The sequence below is a fragment of the Barbus barbus genome (assembly GCF_936440315.1).
Source record: "Barbus barbus genome assembly, chromosome: 37".
Lineage (NCBI taxonomy): Eukaryota > Metazoa > Chordata > Actinopteri > Cypriniformes > Cyprinidae > Barbus > Barbus barbus.
In genome coordinates, this window is record NC_136715.1 from 19,768,906 (window position 1) to 19,796,494 (window position 27,589).

The following is a 27,589-nucleotide window of genomic DNA, read 5'->3' on the forward strand; positions in this document are numbered from 1 at the left end:
CGTACTGCTTATTTTTTGTTTAATTATTTTAGTAAAAATATATTTAAAATAATTTTATTTGTAAAATAATATTTAATATTCAATATAAATATTTTTAACATTATTAATAACTTAAATACCTTTCATTTTATTGTTACTAAATGCTTTTTATCCCCCAATTCTGGATTGCTTTTTTTTTTTTTTTTAATAGGCCTATGTGACCCTGGACCACAAAACCTGTCAAAAGGGTTAATTGTTTTGAAATTGCATCATCTGTATCATTTAGGCCATGCATCATCAATATTATGAATAAATAAGCTTTCTAGTGATGTATGGTTTGTTAGGATATTTGTCTGAGATATAACTATTTGAAAATCTGGAATCTGAGGGTGCAAAAAATCTAAATATTGAGAAAATCACCTTTAAAGTTGTTCAAATTAAGTTCTTAGCAATGCATATTACCAATCAAAAAATGAAGTTTTGATATATTTACAGTAGGAAATTTACAAAATATCTTCATGGAACATGATCTTCACTTAATATCCTAATGATTTTTGGCATAAATAAAAATCAATAATTTTGACCCATACAATGTATTGTTGGCTATTGCTACCCCAGCGACTTAAGACTGGTTTTGTGGTCCAGGGTCACGTGTTGTAAATTGCACAGAACTGCATTTTATATGAGATTGTTGCACTTTATTGTGTTGTATTTAGTATTGGGAGCCAATTTCTCATAAGAACAATGTTACCAAGATGACTCTACTCTAATCTGAGCTTTTTATTTTGGTTGTTTTTTTCTTAAATTTATCATAGCCTGTGACTAATATAAAGACTTTTTAAAACAGAAGGTACAAAATCATTTGTTTGTCTTTGTTTTTTCCCATTGTAAGTGTGTTTGATTATAGATTCACTGCATAACGTTTTACTTCCGTGCGCAAAAGTCACAATCAATTCAAGAAGAGTTCTATAGAGTATTTAATTATTTAAAAAAAATCATAGATCAGGTGAAACATTGAAAATACATTCGGTCACATTAAACTGATCAAGTGTTCTTGAAAACTAGGGGAAAAAAAAAAAAAAAAACCCCTTGAAAGTTAGAATTTGACCTTCAGAAACATAACTGATAAAGAAAAAAAAATTTAAACTGTGACACAATAACACTATTAAAACACAATCACACATACAAACCCACAGTCTTACAGTAATATAAAAATTTAAGAATGGAAAAAAGCTACTGTATATTAGAATACAGCTGTTTATCAAAACGTTTTACCAATATATGAAATGTGTCGATGATTAAAACAAAACAGTGAAGCCTTGATTGTTTTGCCATATAGTTCTCACTTCCACAATCCCTTTCATTACCACAAACACATGACCAAATATACAGGGGGGGGGGGGGGGTATATTTATGGCTGATTAGGCAATACAGAGGGGATTTCTGAAACTTAAAAATACAGTCTTTGTGTGTTCCTATTCCCAAAACTGTAGAGAAACAATATATGATTAAAAACAATGTTCACGATTTTGCGAAGTCAGAGAAGCACAATCAGTAAAACACAGAGAAGCAAACTCAGCCAAAATGAAGAGGAAGGGTTTAACCTTAATTCTTTAACCACAGAATAAGAATAGACACGGTTCTGGTGCTCTGGGAGCTGTGCAAACGTAAGGCTCTTATAAAGAAAACATGTAATCCTACCAAACACGCTTCAGATCAAACAAATTTCAGGTATCAAAGGAGAGAAAACAATACTAAAATAAGGTTGTAATACTGATAACACCACCAGCGGTGCAAGGTAAACATGTATTCATGGCCAAGCTGTTCTGCTTTGCTTTGGTGAGCAGTGGATTATTTTGGATTTGTGGACTCTTTTTGATTGTAGTTTATTGTTCTAACCAGAACAAGCTACTTGTGAGAACAAGCATCCTGCTGTAGATGAACTATTAATAGTCTTCAAAAGAGCAGTTCACCCTGGATAGAAGGATCATAGAGATCCAAAAGTTGCATTGTTGAATAGTTGCAAAAGTTAAAGAGTAAAGGCCATAGCACACCGAGTCCGAAATTTTCACGAGCGTTTTTTTTCATATTCCTCATCCTTTCCAATCAAAATGCATGCTACGGATGCGAAAACGCAGAAAATCGAACCTGATCCGAATTGTTTTATGACGGACTAAAGTTTCGGAGACAGTGTGTAAACGTGATTGATACAACGTTATGTCGTATTTATTTTTTAACATGTGAAAATTTCGGACTCATTGTGCAATGACCTTAACACTTAAAAGTCAACATGAAATGACACCCACAGCCACTTTTACTTTCCTAATGTGATGCATGTTTCCAAAAAGTTACCTATTGTTAAAAGTGTCTGCTCCACACAGTTTACAGTCGATTATGAATGACTCCTCCACCTCATGGCACACAACCATTGGTTAAAATGAAAGTGGCCTTGGTGATGTCATCTAAAAGGAAATTCGTTTCAGAGGTGGAGCGAGTTATTATATTTTGATGAAAGTTTTTTTTTTTGTATTGAAGGTTTACTCAGTCATTTTTATTCATGTTTTTGTTATACATACTCTTCAACATAAAAATACTGAGTGCACCTTTAAGAAAGTAAATAGGGTCCATTTTGATTTCATGTTGACTTTAAAGGCCTGTTCACAAAAAGACGAATGTTTGATGCAAAAATTTGTGCAATAAACAAGAATTTTCTACATAGAGGAGTTCCAATCATAGCACTTGTCTAGAAAACTAGACAAACAATAATAGTCACGCTTTTGGTCATGTGTCCGAATACACTGCTGTTACATAAAACTACGACTTGGTGGCATATTTTCACAACAACAATCTGGAACTAGCTTCTTTTCTTCTCCATGACAAGCGGGTGTCAGAAACACAAAGTTGCGTAGTGCCTTGCAATATTTATAAGAGCAACATGCTGTCTGAAAGCCAAACTGTAATGTCATTCAAACTGTCTGATGTGTTTTTTATGTGGTGGTCTAAACAGACAAATTGCATGTGAAATTTTAATGCTAAACATTTGATAGTGTGAACAGGCCCTGACACCTTAACAATATTAAAGCGCACTTAACCACCAAGCCATTTGGTCCATTTTAGCTATTGCATCCTAGAGGAATTATGTTGTTGTCCTGAATGAGACAAAATAAAAAAAGCCCCATTTCTCACTTCATAAAGTATATCTATTTTATAATGATTTTAAATGGATTGTTGTGGAGCTTTACAAGACCTGCATGTTCACAATATCCTCCTGTAGCTACAGTATGGTCAGACAACTGAACTATCTTCATCATTCCCAATGCAGTTTCCCTGACTGAACAAACACACTCTCATGCAAAACACAAACATGCACCTACACGCACACAAACACATGCTAGTCCCCTGCTTGTGTCTCTAGGTCTGGGAGTAAAACACTTTCATCTTGGTCACTGGCTTGGGAACTAGTCTGTCTGTAATAGGCGCTGCCAAACGTCAGAAGCCTCCGGACGCACAGAGAGTTTCTCTTGTAAAGGAGCCACGTCAATCCGATCACCACGGCAAACAGCACGATGGCCACCAACACAGCCACCGAGATCACACCTTGGTGCAGACCTGAAAAGAAATTCACACAACTGGGTTTCAGTACACGACGAAAGCTTTCAAGTAGTACAGCCCTTAAAAACATCTCATATTTTGTGAGTTTTCAAATGATGCTTGACTGCAGTCCATGTCTGAAACTGTCAAATAGTCACTGCAGACAAGTACTCACTACACTCAAGTGCTGTGAAACAGAGCCGTCAGAGGAAAAGGGGGCTGCATAAAAAGCTTTCACTTCCTCAAAAGTATGATGAGTAAGATGGCTTTCTAACCTTTCAGTGGCTCCACTTCTACCTCTTTGATGGCACCTGTAATGCAAAGCAAAACATCTGAATTAAAGGGGTCATGGACAGAGAAATCAAAATTCCCTTGATCTTTTGCCATATAAGAGGTCACTGTACTATAAAAACATCCTGTAAGTTTCAGAACTCAAAACTTTCTTGTTAGTCTAAAAACAGCTTATATTGAAGACAGCCTGCCAAAACGACAGCTTGTGGAACGTGCCATGTGCCATTCTATGATGTAATAGTGTGGCTAAACACCACCACCACAGAAGAAGATCAACGCCTGCTTCTACATCGCTGCCTGTTTAGCCCCGCCCACCGATTCACAGCTGTAGTGTAAATAACTAGAGGCAAATGCGCAGGTCTGTGCAGAAACCAAATGATAAAGATGCTCCTAAGGCAACAAGATGCTGTGCAGTGCCAAGCTGTGGAAAAACAGTCTTTGCATTGCCTTTCTTCTGATTCCAGCGTTAGGAAAGAGTGGATAAACTTTATTTTTAATGAAGTTCCAGACCACGTCAGTTAGAACTTTGTCCTTTGTTCACTTAATTTTACCACAGATTGATTTACAAACAAGGCTAAATTTGCCACGTGATTTTCAGAAAGATTGAAACTAAAAGACAATGCTGTGCTGACTATATCGGATCTGACAGTAATGTCGCAACACAAGTGAGTAACTGTTTTTATTACGTGATCACTATGGGTTTGTCTGTTAGTACAGATCGTTTTATATGTACTGAGTATTTGTGTACTTTTAACCTAAATCACAGCAGTGTTTATCTATGAAGGATGTAGGCTGTCAAACATACACAACTGTCAGCCAATCACAGCAGTGGGCATTTGCTTCCAAGTTTTCAAACAGGGGGGTTAAAAACAAGACAGAAAATAGCCTATTACTTCTATATGATGATGTCCGTTGTTATCACCGTTGTTTTCACACTGCACGACTATCTGGGGTAGCAGTCAGTTGCTGCTGTGTTCACATTGCATGATGGATCGGCAACAGGAGGTTACACATTGCATGACTTTACAATAGGAAGAATCGCTGACAACTCTGTCTGATCTGCAAACTACAGCCAAACACACGCGAGAAGTGATAAGGTGGTAATGCAAGATCACTCTGATATTATGGTCTAAGTACTGCACGAACACACAATAATTAACAAAGATGACTTCCTTTTTAACAACATACGTCTGCTGGGAAGATTTGTGTATATAAAATTTAAGTACTTGAAAGTGAAACAAACGTTTTGACCATTTTATAATGAGTTTATTTCTAGCCTACAAAAGCCCTCAAAGTGATGAAAAATAAAAATGCAATAAATCTTCTGTCCTTTATAGAAGAACATTATTTACAGGAAAAACCCATACCCCCTTTTATGTTTAATTTAATTTTTTTTATTTTATATAAGTTGTGTGTGTATATATATTATATTAGGTATATATGGGCATATATATAGCCTATATATGAAGAGTTTATTTGCAAAAACAGATAACTCCGTTTTTTTGTTGTTTTTCAAAAATCATGTTTTTTACTATGTTATCATGTTTTTATTGTGTTAGTTACCTCAATGAAACTGAGAATTGTTAAAAACCGAGTTATCTGTTTTTGAAAATGAACACTTCATATCTTCTTGTACCTGATCAGTATATTCTAATGTAAAAATGTACTGATATTGCCACATTGTACATAATCTGTCGTTGGCTGTAGGTCATCGCCGATGTATGTTTCAGTCAGAACTCATTTCACATAGCAGGATTGTGAATCGCTGACAGGTCCAGATATTTAGCATGCCAAATATTTCACTGGTGTCGAGGCATCGGCGATTCCCTCAGATCGCGTCTTCGATCATTCACACTGTGTGATTGTCACTCGCGTGAACGAGCACCGATTTGCCTCCGATTTCAGGCATTTGTCGGCGAGTCTGTGAACTTGGTATTAGTGGACCTCAGAGAACAGTACAACATAAAAAACAACTATCCCAAAAATTCAACTACATGGCAGTAGTATTGACCAATCAAATGCCGCTGTCGGACTTGGCTGTCAAAAACAATGACCTTTGCTAATCTAGCTATTCCTTTAACAGATACTTTGTTTTGCAATTCATGAGTCAGGGCACGAATGATACAGTACATTTATTGTTTGCAACAAAAAAAAATGTTGCCACTCTAATAAGGCCAACAGTCATTTTCCGGTATTGTTACTGCAGTAAATATCAGAGGATCAGGACTGTACTGAGCTTCTGCTGGTGGTTTGTGGTCATGAGGTTGAAAATCACGCCTTTTACCTGTTGAGGTTTTGCAGATGAAGCCCAGTCTCTCAGTGCAGTCGGCTATCTGCCACACGGCGTCTGAAACCCGCAGAGTCACGCATGAATCCGCCCTCATGTCACTGGCATCTGGAGCTCTGGAGCGCCAGTTTGTGTAATGGAGCGGTGAGCCATCCAGTTGAGTCAAAGCGTCAGCTATAATAAGCATTTACAATTTCATGTTTCACATAAAACTTTCAATAAACATTACATGACAAAATAAAGTAAATTCAAAGTAAATAATATATATATAAAAAATTAAATATAAAATAAAAATAAATAAAATATATAAGTAATTTATGCATAGTATTTCATATATTTATACATACATAATTTTATTTCTCATTATAGACAGACAGACAGACAGACAGACAGACAGACAGACAGACAGATAGATAGATAGATAGATAGATAGATAGATAGATAGATAGATCAAAAATATTACATATAATATAAAAACAAATTCAAGTGTATATATAAGTGTATATATAAATAATTAAATATCAAATTAAATTACATAAAAAATCATTTATACATATATAATGTTTATATCTCATTTTATTTTTTCAAATAAAAATTTGAAATGAATATAATTAAAAAAAATAAATTTAAATAAATGTATTAATCGATATAGCATTTATAATACAAATACAAACATCATAGCTCTTACTGTCAGTGTCATATAAAATTCCAAGCCACAAATTCTGAGGCCTCCGGTAATGACGCGACATCTCTTTAAGGAAGAACCGACTCTCCTCATCATCTTGAACTGTCAGAACATCTGAAAAATTTCCTGAGAAAAGAAATAATCTTGCTAAATTACACCCAAAGATAATCAAAGCCACAGCTAGGTGGAGATCTTGATCCAAAGTGCCATACCCTTCTTTTTACAGTGATTTCTGGCTTCCTCCAGGGTCATCTTCAATAGAACTGTTTCAAAATAATAGCAGCTCCCACGAAATTTCACCCAGGTCTCAGGACATACCACTTCATAGGAGAAAGCAATGCTTTCTGTGGGAGGACAAACAATGATATCAGTCAGTTTTCAACTATTTACAATTGATAAAATACAAAGACAGAGAGGAATGGACTCACTCGGGGGAGGTATGTAACATATCGCTCCTGATAAGAGCATGTCACATTCAACGTCTTTCCACCGTCCGTTAACATCCATGGACACGCAGCCTCCATCTCCCATGGGCCCATCTGGGTAATAATTAGACACTTCCCAGTAAGTGAAGGAAAGCTCACTGCCATCTGACCACTGGTGTGAGAGACCATCCTATGAAGGTAGAGGGCGCTCCTGTTTAATACAATTCAAACGACATGACAGTGTGATTTCAAAGCCTCCTTACATCTGTGCTGTACAAGCCGATCCAGTGTGGGGCTTTAAGCCTGTTGATCAGCACAGTGAGATAGGCCTGCTGAAACGGGTCTGTGATGCTCACGAGTGCCGCCCCCTTCTCCAAACATGCCTTCTGGGCCTGATACCAGCTCAAGTTGCCATGGATGACACGGTAACTGTGGTTCTTATACTCAGATGAGTCCAGAGAGGAAGCGGTATAATAGGATTGTGTAGGACGCTTGGTGATGTCTGAGATAAAGTAGACATGCACCAATATTAAAAATTTATATAAAAAAAAAGGTGATAATTAGTTTCATGTTTTGGCCACTAACAGATATTATTTTGTGTAAATAAATTACAAATTAAAATCAATAATTTTCAAATGCTACAAGTAAATGTTATGGAAACAAAATCTCAAAATTGACCAGTGCCTGAAAAAAAAAAAAAAAAAAAAGGTTCATCCAAAATTTAAATTTGCTGTACTCACTCTCAGGTCATCACTTTCTCACCAATCATTCACTGTGTAGTGAATGGGTGCCGTCAGAATGAGAGTCCTTGAGAACCCTAACGTCTTGTCAAAAGTCAAAAGCAGCATGTTTGTAAGAAACAAATCCATAATTATGATGTTTTTAATCTTCAAACTGATGTTTTTGGGTAAAATATGAGTCCTCTATCCATAATATTGATTCCTCCAGAGGAAAAGTTGCCTCGTCTTAAATCAGGAGAGAAATATGCCCAGATTAAGCACTGTTTACAAGTGAAAACAGCCTGAAACAGATTTTGATGTGAAAGGACAATATGAGATGGACTTTTTCACTGGTGGAAGCATTATTATAGATTATGGACTATTTAGTATTTTGGCCAGAAGTGACGGTTTAAGGTTATTACACCTTAATAATGGATTTGTTTCTTACAAAGAAGCAGCTTTTCACTTCACAAGATGTTAACTGATGGACTAGAGTGGTGTGGATTACTTGTGGATGTTTTTCTCAGCTGTTTGAACTCTCATTCTGACGGCACCCATTTACTGCAGGGGATCCATTGGTGAGCAAGTGATGAAATGCTACATTTCTCCAAATCTGTTCAGAACAAACTCATCTATATCTTGGATGACTTGAGTATATTTCCAGCAAATAAAATTTTTTGGTTGAACTAAGTGAGTGATAAATGATGACAAAGGCAATATAAATGTCAAAATATGAGGAAATACGTATCCTCAATTAAATATCGGTCAATGCCAATGAATTAAAAATTCAAAACCTTGCGGCTTCTGGCAGACAAAGCCATAGACACTCTCAGTACAGATGTCGTCTTGCCATAGCCCTGTCACACGGAAGTTGTGACTGTTGGACAGGTAAGTACAATGAGGTTTCCCTGGAGGTCTATAATTAGACACCTACAGACACACACAAAGAAAAACTTTTAAAAACAGAAATAAAAAACTTTGATATTTTCAAATAAAATTAGATTCCGATATATTAAATCCTGAGTCTTTATACCTCCCAGTTATTATAGCTGACTGGCTTCCCGTTGCTCCACTTGGAGGAAAAACGACCCTGTGCACCAATCCAAACCCCCGCTGACCAGCCATGAAGCAGCATGACGATGTAGGCTTCAACCAAAAGATCAAAACCACAAAATTGTCAATACATAATATTGTCAAATTGTCAATACACGGAAACTATAATATAATGAAGATGTGATCTTTACCTTGTTCAATTTCATCTTCTATGGACACCAGAGATCCCTGATAGGATGAGCAGACGGACCGAGCATCCAGCCAGGATTTCCCATCTCCCGGACGGGTTGGGAGATGCAGAAACAGACACTGGCAACCAATCACAAACAAGAGATTCTCAAAGATACAATAAAACAAAAAGAGGCTAAAATGATAAACAAATAAGCTGATTTCTGAAGATCATATCGGACAGAAACATACTCTATGCACATAACTGGTGCGCAAAATAAAATAAAATAAAACCGCTCATTTGTCACCATTTTAGATGGACTAACTGAAATAATGTATAAGATTTCCATTCAAACTGAAAGCATAAATCTTAAAATTCACTGATGAGCTTCAATGGGCAGTGCAAATACTTGCCGGCAACCCGCCAAAATAAAAGGTAGGTCATTTTAGGTTTGAAAATGAGTAAAATTCATATTTTAAAAAAGTAAATATTAGCATTTTATTTTTAAGTGCACTATAAAATAATTGTATTTCTATTTAATACTCGCTTAATATTAATTCATCATTTAATGCATCCTAATTTATTAGTGAGAAAAAGCATGAGCCTACAATATTAGCAGTTAATTCAAATATGTTTCACTGAAAAACTACTGCCAAAAAATGTCCAGCTGAATTATGGTATGAATAATTTGGATGCAAAAATTGTATTTGTGCAAAAAACATACAAAACTAAAATAAATAAAAAAGTGATACATGCACTTTGAAAACCACTAATCTAGTTTACATTCCCACAAGGCTGCTAAAGCAGCTTCTAGTGTATGTGAACCTTGTGTCCGTAGTAGAACCAGTTCTCTGGGCAGCTGCCGACATAGTGAGGCTCGCGTGGGTCCTCCACTAAAGACACTGTTCTGCGCTTGCACACGTAACCATGTCGATCCTTACAGCTTCCTGTTGACCACTGACCTGCACAACATTATTAATAAGCAGTGTATGAGTACATTGGATAATGCTACTTGTGTGTGCTTAAGTGGTTGTGCGTACATATATTGTTTACCGGATAGAGACGACATCTGGATGCAGTTTTGGCCAGGCTTTCGGTAGAATCGACCATTTTCCCAGTTCTCATAATCCAAAGCGGATCCGTCAGCCCAACTGCAGAGAGCAAACACATATAAAACCCAACATGAAGCCTGCTTCACAGCGTACGTTGTGCTCCTTTCTTAAAGGTAACGTGTGCGACTTCTGTAATATTTGTTGACCTAATGCAATTGCAAAAATACTGTTTATTTTGAACTTAAAATCATAAGAATCATTTTTTCAAGAATGATTTTCTGCCCTTATCTTTCACTTATTATACACAAAGAATAAATAAGAATTCTACTGTAAAAGAGACTCATTATGATAGTCAAAGAAAGGCACCTGAGACCACTGTGACCACTGTTAGCAGACAAACCAATCCACCAAAATTCAGAATCCTAAAAACAAAGAATCAAACAAATATGCTCTTTTATATAAACACATGTAAATATTATATTCTGCATATATGTATTTATGCATATACACACACACACTGTTCCAAATTTTGTGGTCAGTAAGATTGTCTCTTATGCTCACCAAGGCTGCATTTATTTAATCAAAAATACACTAAAAACAGTAATATTTTAAATAGAATAACGATTAAAAACAACAATTTTCTAATTTAATATATTTTAAAATTTATTGTTGTGATGTAAAAACTGAATTTTGTCACGTGATATTTCAGAAATTATTCTAATATGCTGATTTGCTGCTCAAGAAACTTTTTTTTTATTATTATCAATGTTGAAATCAGTTGCTTAATGTTTTCTTTCATGAATACAAAGTTCAAAAGAACAGAACTGATTACATTTTGTCTTTTTTTGATCAATTTAATGCATCCTTGCTGAATAAAAGTAGTCATTTGTTAAAAAAAAACAGTAGTATACATAAAGAAATGCATATAATACCTTGTTAATGTGCTCTCTGATGAAGTCCAGTTCCTCACTAGAGTGAACGGAGAGCAGATCGGCGCCCATCATCTTACAGGCGAAGGAGACGGACTCCCAGGGAAACGGCATACTGGCAAAGTAATATTCAGCTCCTCTGAAAAAGATCCACGGCTCATGTTCTGCGCCATAAACACAAACGAGAATCATCAGCATCAACATCAGCAGTGAGGACCAGCCTCTATAGTATTTATCTGTACTGCACTTACGGTCGCTGTACCAGTACGGCTTGACCAACTCCACACCTGAGCAAAGCGAGAATCAAACACCTACATTTCAACAGCTGTTGCTGTTTTGCACTTTTTCCATTAAAATACAAAATAATGAAATGCAAATATTAATTGAAACCAGCCTAAACTGGTCTTTTCTGCAAGTTGGTAATGAGTTTTTCATTGCATGTTATATCCATACGCCTAAAGCACAAACCTCTAGGGACCTTGCAAATCCACTCATATTTGGAGTCACACGAGTGAGGTGTGAGAGTGTTTGTGAGGTCACTGTACACAGCACACATGCGAGAGTCCACTTCATTCATGTCCTCCACAAACGATGCCACCACCTGCGGAATGCCATCACGACAATTATTTAACGAGCTGATGAACAAGTTCTTCCATGACTTTCTGTCTCTCTTTTTTTACATGGAGATAATATATTCAAACATATCCAAAGCACACGATTGCTTTCTCTTTTCCTGGCTTTTTTGTCTGTTTCTCTGAATTTTACCGGTGTGCCATCGGACCACTCCCAGCCTCCATCAGACCAGGGGTTTCTCTTGGTAAAGCCCACCCAAAACCAGCGACCCTCTGTACTGAATACAGACAAAAAAGAAAAGAAATGAGAGAGACAAAATTTATTAATTAATCAATTCTGACTTACAAAATAAATTCATTACATAAATTAATAAGAAAAATTCACATTATTATTATTATTAATAATAATAATATAACAAATATTATTTATAAAAAAATTTAATATTATTATTTATGTTTTTACAAAATTGAAGAATATAATATGGGGTCCATAAAGTTAAAAACCTATTTAGTTAGTTTATTTGACCTAGAAATATTATAATTGAAATATTTGTTTATTTTCTATATTTTTTAACAAATTCTAAAAAAAAACATCCTTCTGATTTACATTTTGAATTCCAGGATTTCAATATGGTCTCAGATTTTTCAACCACTGTACACAATTCCAAAAGAAAAGTTACATATGTGACCCTGGAGCACAAAACCAGTCTTAAGTCGCTGGGGTATATTTGTAGCAATAGCCAAAAATACATCGTATGGGTCAAAATTATTGATTTTTCTTTTATGCCAAAAATCATTAGGATATTAAGTAAAGATCATGTTCCATGAAGATATTTTGTAAATTTCCTACCATAAATATATCAAAACTTAATTTTTGATTAGTAATATACATTGCTAAGAACTTCATTTGAACAAATTTAAAGGCGATTTTCTCAATATTCAGATTTTTTTGCACCCTCAGATTCCAGATTTTCAAATAGTTGTATCTCAGCCAAATATTGTCCTATAATAACAAACCATACATCAATGGAAAGCTTATTTATTTAAAAAAAAATGAACCCTTATGACTGGTTTTGTGGTCCAGGGTCACATATAGCGGCCAGCTACATACACTACCATTCAAAAGTCAGGGGTCAGTAAGATTGTTTTTTAAGAATTTGATACTTTTATTCAGTTGCACAGTAAACTAATTAAAAATGAGAATACAGGCATTAATAATGTTACAAAAGTTGAATGATAGAATGATAGGGGGAAAAAATGCATGATTTCTATGAAAATATTAAGCACAAATTAAAATTTTAAATATATTCAAAAATAATAGTTTTTTTTAAATAATGTTCACAATATGACTGTTTCACTGTTTTTTGGTCACATGCAGCCTTGGTGAGAATAACAGACTTCTTAACTTGTGAACAGTGCTGTATAAATCCCCACTTGTGGTGGGAAAACGTGTAAACCAACCTTTGGAACATCACGGAGAGGAGCTTTTTGACAAAAGCCTGATCTTCATAGTGATGGAAACTGGCCAAATCAGCACCCAAAGCCCGGCAGAAGAACTGAGCCTCGGTCCAGGTGCGCTGCATCAGGATCTTCTCGCTGTGATACACCTAAACATCAACCAAACAAAGTGAACATGAACGGTAGGAACAAACTCAACAGGTAAAGTATATTAAATAAAAGATTCAACACAAGACAGTGGCTCTCGATAATGGGTACAGTATTTGATTATTTACTCTTTGTACTACCTTGTAACAGTGAGACAGGCCTTTGTGGCTCTCCCATCCTGTCGGACATGGTGCATTCAGGTCTATGTGTGGCACAGGCATCAGGGTGTCACGATTACCGCTCACTTCCTGTTTGCACACAGCCAGGGCCTTAAAAGCATAACAGTTTTTCACCTCCCAGTGACCCAGAGCCTGGCCTCCAGACATCACCACGCAACCTCCTCCACTCACTGCAGACAGAGGGACAAAGATGATTGATTAAATCTGTTTGCGCCGGCCAGCCTAGGTGGTAAGATTTTTAAAGGGATAGTTCGTCCAATAATACAAATTATGTCACTATTTACTCACCCTCAAGTTGTTCAAAACCTGTATAAATATCCTTCTTCTGTCGAGCACAAAAGAAGATATTTTGAAGAATGCTAGTAACCAAACAGTTCCTAGTAGCCATTGACTTCTATAGTATGTTTTTCCATAATATGGAAGTCGATGGTTTGCTTACCAACAATCTTTTGTATAGAAAGTAAATCATAGAGGTTCGGAATAACTTAAGGGTGAGTAAATGATGACAGAATGTTCATTTTTTGGGTGAAGTGTCCGTTTAAGGTCTTACCTGGCTGGTGTCGGTTCCAGTTGGTGTAGGTGAGTGGTGTCGATGAGCCGTTCTGCGTCAGCCACCGGTACTCGCCGGTTCTGTTCTGGTCCTGCAGAGCTGTCCAGTAGGATCTGGACTCAGAGCCTCCCTTTTCACTGATCAGGCTGTTTAGAAAGGCCTGCTCAAACCTGCCGCGGAAAAAACATTATAGATCATCACAATTATCCTTGTATAGTAAGCATTTCCTGACAACTCATTTGTGACCATGGACCACAAACCTAGTCATGAGGGTCACCATTGAATAAACAAGCTTTCCATTGATGTATGGTTTGTTATGATAGGACAATATTTGGCTGAGATACAACTATTTGAAAATCTGGAATCTGAGGGTGCAAAAAAAAATCAAAATATTGAGAAAATCGCCTTTAAATTTGTCCAAATGAAGTTCTTAGCAATGCATATTACTAATCAAAAATTAAGTTTTGATATATTTATGGTAGGAAATTTACAAAAATATCTTCATGGAACATGATCTTTACGTAATATCCTAATGATTTTTGGCATAAAAAGAAAAATCAATAATTTTGACCCATACAACATATTGTTGGCTATTGCTACAAATATACCCCAGCGACTTATGACTGGTTTTGTGCTCCAGGGTCACATTCGAGGTTAACACTATGAAACACATTTCCTGGTTATTGCAGGTTGGTTAATGCTTCCGTCAAGGTCCAACATATACATACATTACCATTCAAAAACAAAGGAATGACAGGAAGAGGTACGCACTCAATTGATCAAAAGTGAAAGTAAAGACTGATATAATGTTACATACGATATTTCTATCTAGATTGTTGTTTTTTTGACATTTCTATTCTCTTTCTGAAACAAATGCATCATAATTTCCACAAAAATATTAAGCAGCACAACAGTTTTTAACATTGATACAAATAAATGTTTCTTGAGTAGCAAATGAGTATATAAGAATGATTTCTAAACAATCATGTGACTGAAAACTGGAGTAATTATGCTGAAAATTCAGCTTTGTATCACAGCCCTGGCTTTTTTGACATACCTGCTTTCTATAGTAACAAGAGGAGATTTGCAGTAATATCCTTTCACTGCATCCTCAAACGTCTGCTCCTGATCTGTGATTTTATAACACCAGTTGTCCTTCCTTCTCCAGCCCTGCATATACACACAATCATATAGTACACACAAAAATCAGACTGTTATGGTTTGTAGTGTGCAGTACAGGATTTCATATATAGAGGTCACTAGAAAGTAAACAGTGTGCAGGAAGCAGTAACTAATGGCGTGTACTACCATATATATATTTTTTTTTAATAATTTCATAAATGCTGCCACTTATATTCCAAAGCTCTTAGTGTGATTAACTTCAAGCATGCAAAACATGCTCAAAGCGCAAACATTTGCATTCATGCTGAATGAGAGCAGTACGTGAGTCCAAGTTCATTTTAGTGCCGTCCAAACGATTAATCGTGATTAATCGCATCCAAAACAAAAGTTTGTGTTTATATATGTATGCACACTGTGCATATTTATATGTTTACTGTGTATGTGTGTATTTATATTCACATAAATATAAACAGTGCACACACATATTATGTAAACACAAGGTTTTATTTGGGATGCAATCGTTTTGAAATCACTAGTTTATTTGTATAGCACACGTGCCAGTAGTTTCAGTTTCGCTTATATAAATTAGTTTAGGCTTGACATTTATCATAAATGTTGTTTATAATGAACACCTCTATAATTTATATTATATTTCTGTTCTGAATTAATTTAAATGATTTGTTGTGGAGTGAGGGCAACGAAAGTACATGTTTACAGTGTTCATAATGTTTGTAAATATTGAATATTATTTCATATTCATTTTTATTGACATTATTTCTTAGTGAAATAATAAATGCAATATATCTGTGTGTTTTTTCTCTTAAAAATGCAATTTTGACACTTATAGTCGAGTACGAGTTCTGGAAAATACTGTTAATTTAATACCACTTCTAGTATAGATGAGTGCACAGTTTGTTGTAGATGCAGGACATTGTGGATTCAGCATCAGCTGGAATTGATGTTTTCATACCTGTCCTCTAGTAACCCTGAGTTCAATAACCTCAATTCAGTGTCCTTCAGAAACCTGGACCAGACTGAAACATTTTAACAGCAACAAATAGACACGGTTGGGTAGCTGATGCTCAACTTTAATCAAGATCAAGATTTAGATTAAAACTAATAATAAAGAGAACGAATTTAAAGACTTCACCATTTTACACACAACTGCCTTTAGTAGAATATGAAACCATTTCAGCGGACAATAAACGGTTGTCTACAAGCTGAGTGAGTGTGGGTGTGACACTGGCACGTGTGCATCTCTGAAAAGTGCTCTTTCTCTGTTAGGCCATATTCATCACGTTCATCTTTCTTGCAGTCGTTCTTTTTCATAGCCAGTAAAAGCAGAAACAGAGCGACAGAACAGATCTGAATCAGTCTGCTGTTCTCAGGCTGTGACCCGCTAGCTCTCACCCTCGCTGACGGTCGCTCCATCCTCCAGACACACGGCCTGTCTGCCCTCCTCACCCCACACAAAGCCCATCTCAAGCACAACCAATCAGAAATGCAGGAAAACAGATGAAACGAGAATGCCGGCTTCTTCTTTTACAGTTTTCCACTGATCTATTATATCTTTCTCACACAATGTATTTTGAATGACATGTTCTAGGGAACTTTTGTTTTCTTTTTTGTTATTTTTGTGCTTTTATTTTCAAAATCATATTGGTGTGGTTGTGTTTACTTTATTCTACATAATAGTTAATAATTGAATCATGCAAAAAAAAAAAAAAAATATATATATATATATATATATATACAAATAAATAATAATAATGATAGGTGCAGCAAATGCTCGATAAATTGCTCCAAGATTTAGCTAATTAATTTTCAATTAGCTAAGCTAATAAATTCTAGGTAAATATTCCACTATTCATAGCTTTTTCTATATTTTGAGTTTTATTTACATTTTTTGTTATTTTGTTATGTGCTTTTTATTAGTTCTTTTAATATATTTTGTTTTCGTTCATAATTAAATATTATTTTAATGTATTATTATTTCACTTTTTGATCTTTGATTTATTTTGTTACTTTCCTATTTTCCTTCAACAAGACCGTCCTTGGGTTTCTAAGTTCAACCTCATGATTATGTGTGTTAAAGTGCGCTCTCACCTCTGGACATCCTTCATCCCATTCTCCAGACGGATGCTGTGGAACAAGACCTGAGGTCTTACAGATTGCGGCATGCTGCTCTTCACACTCCTCAAACTGCCATCTGCTGTCCTAAAACACACACACAAAGAGTCCTTCAGCAAGTACGGAAGAAAGTTCAAAAGGGTCAGATCTGTCATGTGACCCGATGGATGCCTAGACCGCTGGTTTGGTGACAGTGCATCTGATTGCCCAAGCTGAAGCTTTCATGCAGTGACTGTCTCTGAAATCAGATCTTGCCGTTTTCAGCTTGCACATGGCTGCGGTCTGATTCTGGACACGTGCGTCCTTTCTGACCACATACTGTACGCTCCGTTTATGACTAACATCCTATGACATTAATCTGACCTCTGACCTCTGATCTCACCTTCCAGTCTGCGGTGACGCAGATTCGTTTGTCGCCGTGGCTATGGGAAGGCTCCTGAGAGTACCAGGATGTGAATGTGACTGGAGAGCCGTCTGACCACTGGACTGATGAAAGTTTGTCCTCCTTATGCAAGCCGATCCACACCTTAGATTTGGATCCTGACACAACCAACAAATAACTTCAAAAATGACACTAAAAGGTGAAAAAAAATTCATTTCACTCCAGTACCAACCATTGGACAGCAGTTTCAGTAGTAGTTCTTGTTGGGGGAGGGAGTGAACACTGACCAGCTCTGCCTCAAGAGCTTTGCATGCGCTGGAAGAGCCGTTCCAGCTCAACCTCTCATCCAGGTATCGGTAACAAAACCCATTATGGTCCAACCAACCAGCAGGACAAATCGTCTCCTTATACTGCCAGTTATCTTGTAAACAAACAGACAGAGAGAAGTTTTAACAATAGATTTAAAAATAAATACTACAGTACAGGCTACTGTTCTTTCCATAAAACCTTGAAACCTTTGTTAGATCACATCAAAGATTGTCTCTGTTCTCCTGATGCTAGCACTGATATGCTATAAATAACTCCTAATGACACCTACTGGGAAGACGAAAGACACATATTGAAGTGACAAATGTTTGGTTGTTTGTTGATAATCTTTTTTCCTCTTTTTATTCATATTTTAATTTATTTGTATTATTATTACTTCCTTCCTCTTATATACGTACATGGTGAGGGTAAGTGGCTTTTATATTATATTATATTATATTACCGGTATATTATATGAGTGTTGGGTTTAAACTGAGCCCATTTGTAATTTTTTTCTTTTTCATTAAATGTACAGTTTTGTATTTATCTTGTTAAAAATCAATAAAAAGAAGTTATTCTTTGATGAATTTAGAAAGTTAATGCTGCAGTCCGTAAGTTTTGCCTCTTTGTCGCCATCTCTGTTTGAAAACCTGGAATTGCAGTTGTGTGCGGAATTATCTTCGGTGCGTGGGGTTGTGCTCCGGCGCGGCTCCAGTGCAGATGAATCTAATGTTTTGAGCCGTATGTGTCAGTCTGTCAGTCACCGCAGCGGTGTGGATCCTGTACTTAGGAATCACAGATTCTAGCCTACGTCTTGGAATATATGACCCAAATAAGAATTTTCACCATATATTGCCATCTGAACAACTAACAAGTCTGCCACGTTTGTTCTGCCCAACTGAGGAAAAAAGCATTTCAATAAATCACGCTACCAATGGTGATTAAATCTAACGATCGGTTAGCTCATATCACCTCTAACCTTGCAAATTCTTATTATTGTTATACTTTATTCTCAAATTATTAATGTTAACAACATCAGCATTGCGCGACAATGAGTATAGTGTGTATTAGCGTGTAGATTTCAATTTCTGTACAGGCTAATCTAATTGCCAGTACTGACAATCAATAATTAATTTCAGGTTATAAACAAATGAATGATATCAAAATTATCTTGTATTCTATATAAAAAGAAATAAAACTATTTATTATGTGATATAGTAATGGAAAAATGTGTTTGAATGACAGTCTTTAGTATTATAAGAAGCACTCTTCAAGAAATCTTTGTACTGCAATAAAAACACCAATTTAAAAAACACACGAATACTGACCAGACCTGACTAAATATCTTTAGTTTTTTATATTTTTTAAATAAATGTATACATATTAAGAAGTATTGATTTCAATCAAGCCAACTTTATAGTCTCAAGCAAATCCTAGTCATTTTATATTGTTATATCTTATATTGCTGATGACCCCGACCGTTTCTATATTTACACACACACTGTGAGAATCTGTGTGTTTGTGTGTTTTTGACAGCCAGGGCCAGGAGTTCAAACTCTAGATGGGACACAGCTGTTGTGCCTTTGAGCTAAACTCAGGACATGCCCTCATTTTTCTCTTCCAACCAATTACAGTCAATGCTGACCATCATGGAAACAATAGTCACTAGTCTGTATCAGACAGCAGACTCTTTCCTTCAATAATGAGCACTGAAAAATGACACACGTTTTACGTAATACTGGCTGTTACATTGCTGGGGCCGAAGCTTAAACTAGACCAAACTTGAGAAAACCAGGTGGATGTCGAGTCTGGGAAAAGTCAGACGTGTTAGAGGAAAAGACAAAGAGCTATTAGATACGGATGGATGGACAGACAAAAAAGCTGGATTAATGAATGGGAAAGATGCATGAGCAGTCAGATCACTCATGTATTTACCAAGCGGCTCGGCATTCCGGCTGTATTTGGTGGCTTTCTTGCAGATGTAAGGCAAGGCTGACTCACAGGACAGGCTCTGCCAGGAACCCTGCGTGGAGTTAAACACCCCACACTGCTGGTTCTCCTGCACCGGTGTGGAGGTCAGATCTGGACAGGAAGATGAACAAACACTGAATAGGCTACTTAAAGGGATAGTTCACCCAAAAAAGACAATTCATGTAGGCCTCCTCATGTTGTTACAAACCTGTATGCGTTTCCTTCTTCTGTTAAACACAAAAGAAGATATTCTGAAGAATGCTGGTAACCAAACAGTTGCCAGTAGCCATTGACTTCCATTGTCTTTTTCCACACTATGAAAGTCAATGGCTACCAACAACTGTTTGGTTACCCAAATTAATATTTTTTTTGTGTGTTTAACAGAAGAAAGTAACTTATCGATTTATGCTTTAGAATAGATGTTTATTACCCTAAGAAAAACGGTTTAATGTGTTTACATGACCACACACACTGTTGGCTTATTAAGCATAATCATTTTAAAAACCTCCAAGTACATTCATTCAATGATGACAGAATTGTCATTTTTGGGTAAACTATTTCTTAAATAGGTAATACTGGCCATGAAGAACAACTAATATCATAAGCCAACTGTACCTGCGGTGTAACTGACAAGAGCTAAAGGAGATTCATCAGACCACTGCCATCCCCCATGTTGACTGAGATGGTTTAATCCAATCCAGACCATCACACCCATATCTGAGAGTCTTCCTGGTGGAACACATTAACAACAATGACACATCAATGAAAAACGTCTATGAAACACAACATGGCATGTCAGGATGAATGTAGGAGCTTCTCTTTTCCATGCAATAATAGTGGATGGCTACATACTGCTAAGGCTAAAATAAATAAACAAAAGCACCATAATAGGTGTTCATACGACTATTAAATTCATCTTATAGCTTCAGAAGACTGAGTATATAGTGTTAGAGTCACATGGACTACTTTTTTGTCCTTACTGGATCTAGTCAGTTTAACTAAACATACACAATTGACCCTTCACAAAGACCCACCCTCCTTAGTTACTGTTACTACATCTGACGAGCCATGGCGCTCAAACCCCGTTCTTACGCAGAGAAAAATACTTTGCGGAGCAAAGAGAGAACTGACCACGCACCAGCAGACAAGACAGAGCAGGTTACTTTTGCTATGGAACAAAGTCTCAGCTTTCTAAATTTGTCATTTTTTAGGAAATGCAAACAATAAATAAGGTTTTGTGGCTCTTTAATGTGTGACAGATCGCTGTAGCGCCTGAGTTCATTCGGTACATGAACCGATCGTTTAGCATGAATGAACATCAGAAGGTATCTTATTTAAACTGCGGATATATGTCAATACACACAGTTTTTCAAGTTAAGTCCACTGATGTTAAACTACTCTATTGTCTACTGGTTTGTATGTCGGACAAAATGGCAGATTCGCCTTTATGATTGGTCAGATCGCCTGTCAATCAAACTTCTGGCGAAGGCTCAATTATATATAATTAACAGACGCACACACACAAACATGTATATTTATATATACACACACACACACACACAACAGCTGCTATGGTTATCTAGTTAGACCAGCACTAAACCACTGTTAGCAGCATGTCAGCAAAGAAACACAACTAAATTATTTCAAAATACCTTTTTGTGCAAACATTTGAGCATGTGTATACCTTTAATATAGCTTTGTTCATTGGACTGTGTGACGGACAGAAGACTCCCACCCTGTGCTTGACAGGAAGTAAGAGCTTGACTCCAGGTGAGGATGGAGTACAAGTTAAACTGATAACAGGCATTCAGCTCCGGATGGCTCTCCCAGAATTCATTGCAGCCTGACACTGGAAATAACACACATAGACAGGCTCTGTTTGGTTCCTTTAGTTAGTTTGTATATACTCAGTATTCACTGCCATTCAAAAGTTTGAGATCTGTATTGTTTTAATGTTTTTGAAAGAAGTTTTACCAAGGCTGCATTTATTTGACAAAAAATAAAATATAGTAAAAACAGTAATATAGTCAATTATAATTGAAACTGAAAATAACTATTTTCAATGTTAATATATTTTTCTGTGATGCAAAGCTGAATTTTCAGCATCATCACTGAAGTCTTCAGTGTCACATGATCCTTCAGAAATCATTCTAATATGCTGATTTGCTGAAGAAACATTTCTTTTTAATGTCAATGTTGAAAAGAGTTTTACTGCCTTTTTGTGTGGAAATCGTAATACGTTTTTTTCACAATACTCTGATAGAAACACCATTTATTTGAAACAGAAATCTTCTGTAATATTGTAAACGTATTTACAGTCATCTCCAGACCTTCAGACCTTGCTAAACAGAACTACATTAAATTCCACAACTTTTGAACGGTAGTGTATAGAAAAGTAAGAATGACATATTTCATTTACTTAATATGTGATTTTACCTGGATTGGGGCAGAAGCCCCATTTCTCATCCTGATCATAGTGGTTAGTAGTGGCACACCAGAGGTGGCGGTCCTCTCTGCCCTCAGAGGTACAATCCCAGAACCATTTATTGTTGTATTTGAAGGGTATGGAGCAGGTCATGCCATGGGAGTTTCCTTGTAACGTGTGGATGTCTGTCAACATCAAGAAAACAAACAGAAGCTGTATGACTGCAGCCACATCAAATAGACCTCATCAAACAATCCACCGAATCCAACAGGTTATAGTAGTCAACCAAAATGTGACTTCAGTCGTCGATACCGATATTTAGATAGCAGGTTGACTGCAGTTTAGTTTAGGTAACTTTAAGTTTTAAATGTGGTGTGACCAACATGCCGAAGAACAAGCAAAACAAAACAGAAAATGATATCATAGAGAGGACAACGTCAGTAAGTCTATTAAAATATCACAAAGATTTTTTTTTAAATAATAATAATTAGTAATTAATGCTAAATTAGCTCAGGTTGTCAAATATATAATATTTTTTTATTATTATAATAATTATATTTAATATATATATATATATATATTTTTTTTTTTATTAACAATTAAGAGGTGTATATTCACATGTGTTAAAAATGTAAGAATTTATAAAAAAAAATAACAATTAAAAAAACTCAAAACCATATTAAAACATAAACACAAAGAGTAAGAACTTGGCACAATTGTTTTAACAGCCATTCATACCAAGGATAATAACTACAGATTTAACTATAACTACAAAGTTTTAATAATTGTTCTAACGCTATAAGAATAAGCTATAATGAGAATAAAACTAGAACAATAGGTAACACTTTATTTTAGGGTCTCTTAACTAGTTGCTTATTAGCATGCATATTACTAGAATATTAGCCATTTATTAGCACTAATTAAGCACATATTAATCCCTTATTCTTCATGACCTTATTCTACATCCCTAATCCTAAACTTAACAACTACCTTACTACTAATAAGCAGAAAATTAGGAATTTATTAGTGAATAAGCGTTACCTATTCTAAAGCGTTACCGAACAATATTGTGAAATAGATTACCATTAAATGTAAGGTCAACATTAATAATGCTGGAAATGTTCATATGCCTTTTTGAAGAGAAAAAGCTACCCTCAGTGTCCCGTTATATTTTTCCTGTAATTTCAAACTGACAATAGAGTTTGTAAACAATCCACAGCCTAGTGCCAAAAATACTGACAGCCAATCAGAAGCTGCCTGATTTAAAAAAAAAAAAAAAAAACATTTAAAGCAGCAGGCACGCTTATAAAAAAACAGAACATCATCATCCGTTCTCAATGTGACAAGGCTTTTAAACTAGATTATTACTTTTGATGTATGGCATTTGTCACTGATACTAGTTTTTTTTTATTTAAATGTGTCGAAGACATCTTGCCTTCATATGGGTAAGCACATGGCCCTTCACCGGCCGCCCCGTAAATCCTCCACTGATGCAGAGTGGCCCTCTTCACTACCACTTTGGAGTCCACCACTGCTAACATATTATTCATCGCTCCGTACAACATGCTGCCCCCACAGCGCCACCACATGGTTGGGAGGGAAACGTCACACTCAAACATGCCCACGTCAGGCTGCAGCAACTTGGTCGCGTTGATCCCTAGACATCGATTGGTGCCCAGATTGTAGAGACGGTGCCGGGACACCCATTTCCAAAGCAGGGTGGCAGACGGGGGCTCACAGCTGGTCAGAGACAGACCAGACGAGTCCCCTGAGAGGCAAAGCTTCTGCGACACGCTCTCCAACCGGAAAACACCTTTACCTGAGTCACACAAACACATATGCACAACATCAGACATGGCACATTTTGAATTGGTCAAGCTAAAGCATATCGTCTTGTCGTATCAAGTACACCTGGGAGATGTGAGGCCCTGGGGTTTTTTGACCAAGGGAAAAGGCCTTTCTTTATGAGTATTATATAGCCATTTACATTCAGAGCCATGTTAGATTATAAAGGCGAGTGATATTGGAGATTCGAAGGCATTCAGAGGCACTGAGGTATCTGACAGGTCTGATTATGCAGCAAACAGACAGAAAGATAGAGCTGCTATCTCCAGTTTCACCTCCACAGAATGGGGCTTAATATTTCAGAGTTCTCAGAGCCGTCAGGGCTGAGGGCCTTTTGTGGGCGTTGACACGAAAGAGTAATTGAAGATACAGGGCGAAGACAAAGATATTCTCAAACAGTCGAACACACACACACACACACACAGGGTATCGTGAAACTTCAAAGGGAAGCTATTATTCTCGCCATATGTCTGAGAGCAAGAATAAGCTTGAAAGGAAGTATATGATTTTCTTGTCTGGTTGTGATATTTCTATTTCGGAGTGTCTATTTACACTAAGTGCAAATAGCCCGTCTTGTTGGCAAAAGCTATTTACACTGACACCGCCCACTAATGTGTGATTGAGTTAGTCAACACTAAAAAGAAAAAGTCAGCATTTGTTTCAGTGGCGTAGATGGTAAGACGCATGCTATTTGACTCGATCGAGTTTGAGCCTGCCTTTTGCCGAACTTTTTTTCTCCCTTTTCAAATCTCATATTGCATCAGAAAGGCATTTATTTTAAATAAAAATGAAGGAAATAATCAAAAAGTTGAAAATAAAAGTATCATGTAGGGTTAGGGTAGCTGTAGGGAGGGCTTTATTGTCCCAATAAGGTGGCATTCATTTAATAATTTGAATTAAAACTATAATTTACACTCAATACATTATTATTGCGTACTGTTTTATAATGTACTATAATACTGAGGTGCAGATAATTGCCACTATTTGCAATATTTGCACAGTGTAAATGGCATTTAATTGCTATTTACACTGAGTGTAAATAGCATCTATCGCTATTTACACTTAGTGCAAATAGTCCCTGCCTTTCTATTTAGCTTATATTTTGAAAAATCTTTTTTTTTTTTTTTGTCCATACAATGAAAATCAATAGGGTCCAGTGTTGTTTTGAACCCCATTGCCTTAACAAAAGCTGTGGAAATACTCTTTAAAATGTCTTCTATTGAGACACACAGAGGTTCATTTTGGGGTGAATGTGTCCTACTACACCTGCATTCCTCCTCCTCCTTGAAATAAAACTGAATGTGTTCCACGACATTGAATATCTCAGTGACAGATTAAGTATTTGCTATGTGATATCATAAAACCCCCTGGAACCGCAAGACCCAAATGCGGCATGTAGAACGTGTTGTTACTGAGTGCGGGTGCAGATGTGTATTTATGTATGTGCTGACCTCAGCTGACCCTGTTTATAACTCACAATGCTGGTTCCCAAGTAAGACACATTATGATGAATGCATACCTGGAATGCAATGCTAGTCGCTTTGGATTAAAGCATCTGCCAATTGCATGAATGTAAATGCAAATGCTCTGGGACTGTAACGAATCAGGCTGTTGGACAAACTTCAGAAACCCACTGTGTCCTTCAGCGGGGGTCATACTTGTGACATTCCATTTTTTTAGAGAAGTCAAGCGGTATACTGTATTGTCTGCAAGATTTGCTCAGTTTTAGGCTTTAAGAGAAATGTGGACAACATGGCAAATTACAAAAACATGATTAACGATGCATTGTGCGTTCATTAATTGTACAGAAAAGATAATCTAACCTTTCAATCTTTCAGTCTACAGGAAGACAGATAGACAGACAGATAGATGGATATATCTTTACATTTTAAAAACACACTATATACAGCCTATAATGACGGTCAATGTTAACTGAAACGTTAAAACTGTGTTGTTTACAAAAGATTGTATGTGATTGTCATTTTATACTTTATAGACAGTAGAAAGTTTTTCTAGCAGTGGCTTTGTATTTGAACTATATAACTGTGTTATTTACAAAGGGTTACTGTATGTGTTCATTTATACTGGGGCAAGTTGTCACAACATTAATTCATCAATAAAATTGGAGGCCAAATCAATAATGTGATATGTTTGATTGTTGTTTCTTGTCACAATTTTGCATTTCCATGAGTTGGTTCATGTCATAATCGTTTAACCATTTACATTTACCTGAGAAGTGAAGTCAGATATCATTGTGACAAACATTTTCCGTCTGGGTCATGTTGTCTCAAAGGTCAACATTTATTTTTTATTTTTTTAAAAAGACAGCTTTTTTTGTGTCCAGGTCTTTGTACAAAATCAAACCTGCAATGAAAATACTCTTACGTTTAGCTCAAAGTGTACTTTTTAAAGTTGTGTCCAAACTGCTTCTCTGTTGTATCATGTGATGAGCAGCAGCCGCCTCGGTTTGTTTGCGTGCAGTAAACTTTCACTTAAGACGAGGGCAGCAGGTCTTTAAAACACATTTCTAGACACATTTAGCTTTCTCTCCCGTTTGAGACCGAAATAATAGTCTTTGCAGGGTGATCCCAAACGAGGAATGACACGCTACGACCAGTCGTTCACACAGAAGAGCTGGACTATGCGCTCTACATACTAATGCAATCTGCAGATCACAGCACACTTCATCTACACGACAAACTCTCGCTCCTGACCAAACCCAGGCTCTCATGCCATCGAGGAAAGTATCGTTTCATTAAGACAGATACTACGTCGCGCAGGCCGATTGCACTTACTGTACAGTTCGAGAAGTTGAGTTTTGTTCCAAACTTCTGTTTTGTCCGACACTTCCGCAGCAGCACAAGCTAAATGACTGACATAAAACAGCACATAAAGCGCTTCATGGAAGCGAATACGAAGAGTGTGTCCTCGCATTTCCACTGGAGATGAGCACGCCGCAGAGACTGCAGCCTGTTTTTCACCACACTTTCCGCGAGTTTTGGGATTCTCTACGTCACTGGTCTCTCTATAGGGCTGTAAAAGGCTAAACATATTCCTCTCCTCTTCAGCCCGTCTGCTTTCAACGCGACGCGACCAAATTCGAACGATGCGTTCTAGATTCCCGGTGCGTCGCGTCGCGAGTGTGCAGTATTTGACAAATCGATTATTGCGTAACCCCTGCATTTGGCCAGAAAGTTATTTCAAATTCAAATATTCCATTAATAATACAGATTATGTTTGAACACACTGTACTGCACAGAAGCTGCATCTGATTTACACTGTTAAGGCTCCACAAAGCATCACATATGCATTTACACAGTTT

General features: G+C 36.6%; 1 protein-coding gene across 2 annotated transcripts; it reads right to left on the bottom strand.

Moving 5' to 3' along the window:
- Nucleotides 1-939: 939 nt before the first annotated feature.
- LOC306856696 (secretory phospholipase A2 receptor-like) lies at nt 940-27,356 on the bottom strand. 2 transcript variants are annotated; one of them, XM_079396098.1, is made up of 30 exons: nt 27,063-27,356; nt 23,858-24,241; nt 22,434-22,607; nt 21,682-21,846; nt 20,613-20,726; nt 19,962-20,108; nt 17,953-18,141; nt 17,721-17,878; nt 17,315-17,425; nt 15,144-15,256; nt 14,087-14,256; nt 13,498-13,706; nt 13,214-13,359; nt 11,946-12,030; nt 11,649-11,781; nt 11,432-11,467; nt 11,184-11,344; nt 10,618-10,673; nt 10,253-10,350; nt 10,025-10,161; nt 9,222-9,339; nt 9,011-9,123; nt 8,772-8,907; nt 7,522-7,760; nt 7,262-7,448; nt 7,046-7,177; nt 6,837-6,959; nt 6,146-6,322; nt 3,846-3,881; nt 940-3,588 (listed from the first exon to the last, which is right to left on the bottom strand). In XM_079396098.1, exons 1-30 carry the CDS (start codon nt 27,316-27,318, stop codon nt 3,371-3,373), a joined length of 4,521 nt encoding a protein of 1,506 aa, XP_079252224.1. In that variant the 5' UTR covers nt 27,319-27,356; the 3' UTR covers nt 940-3,370. The 2 variants fall into 2 exon arrangements, 1 of the variants encoding a protein (XP_079252224.1); XR_013783037.1 differs by having other exon boundaries at nt 942-3,588; nt 7,262-7,372.
- Nucleotides 27,357-27,589: the final 233 nt, after the last annotated feature.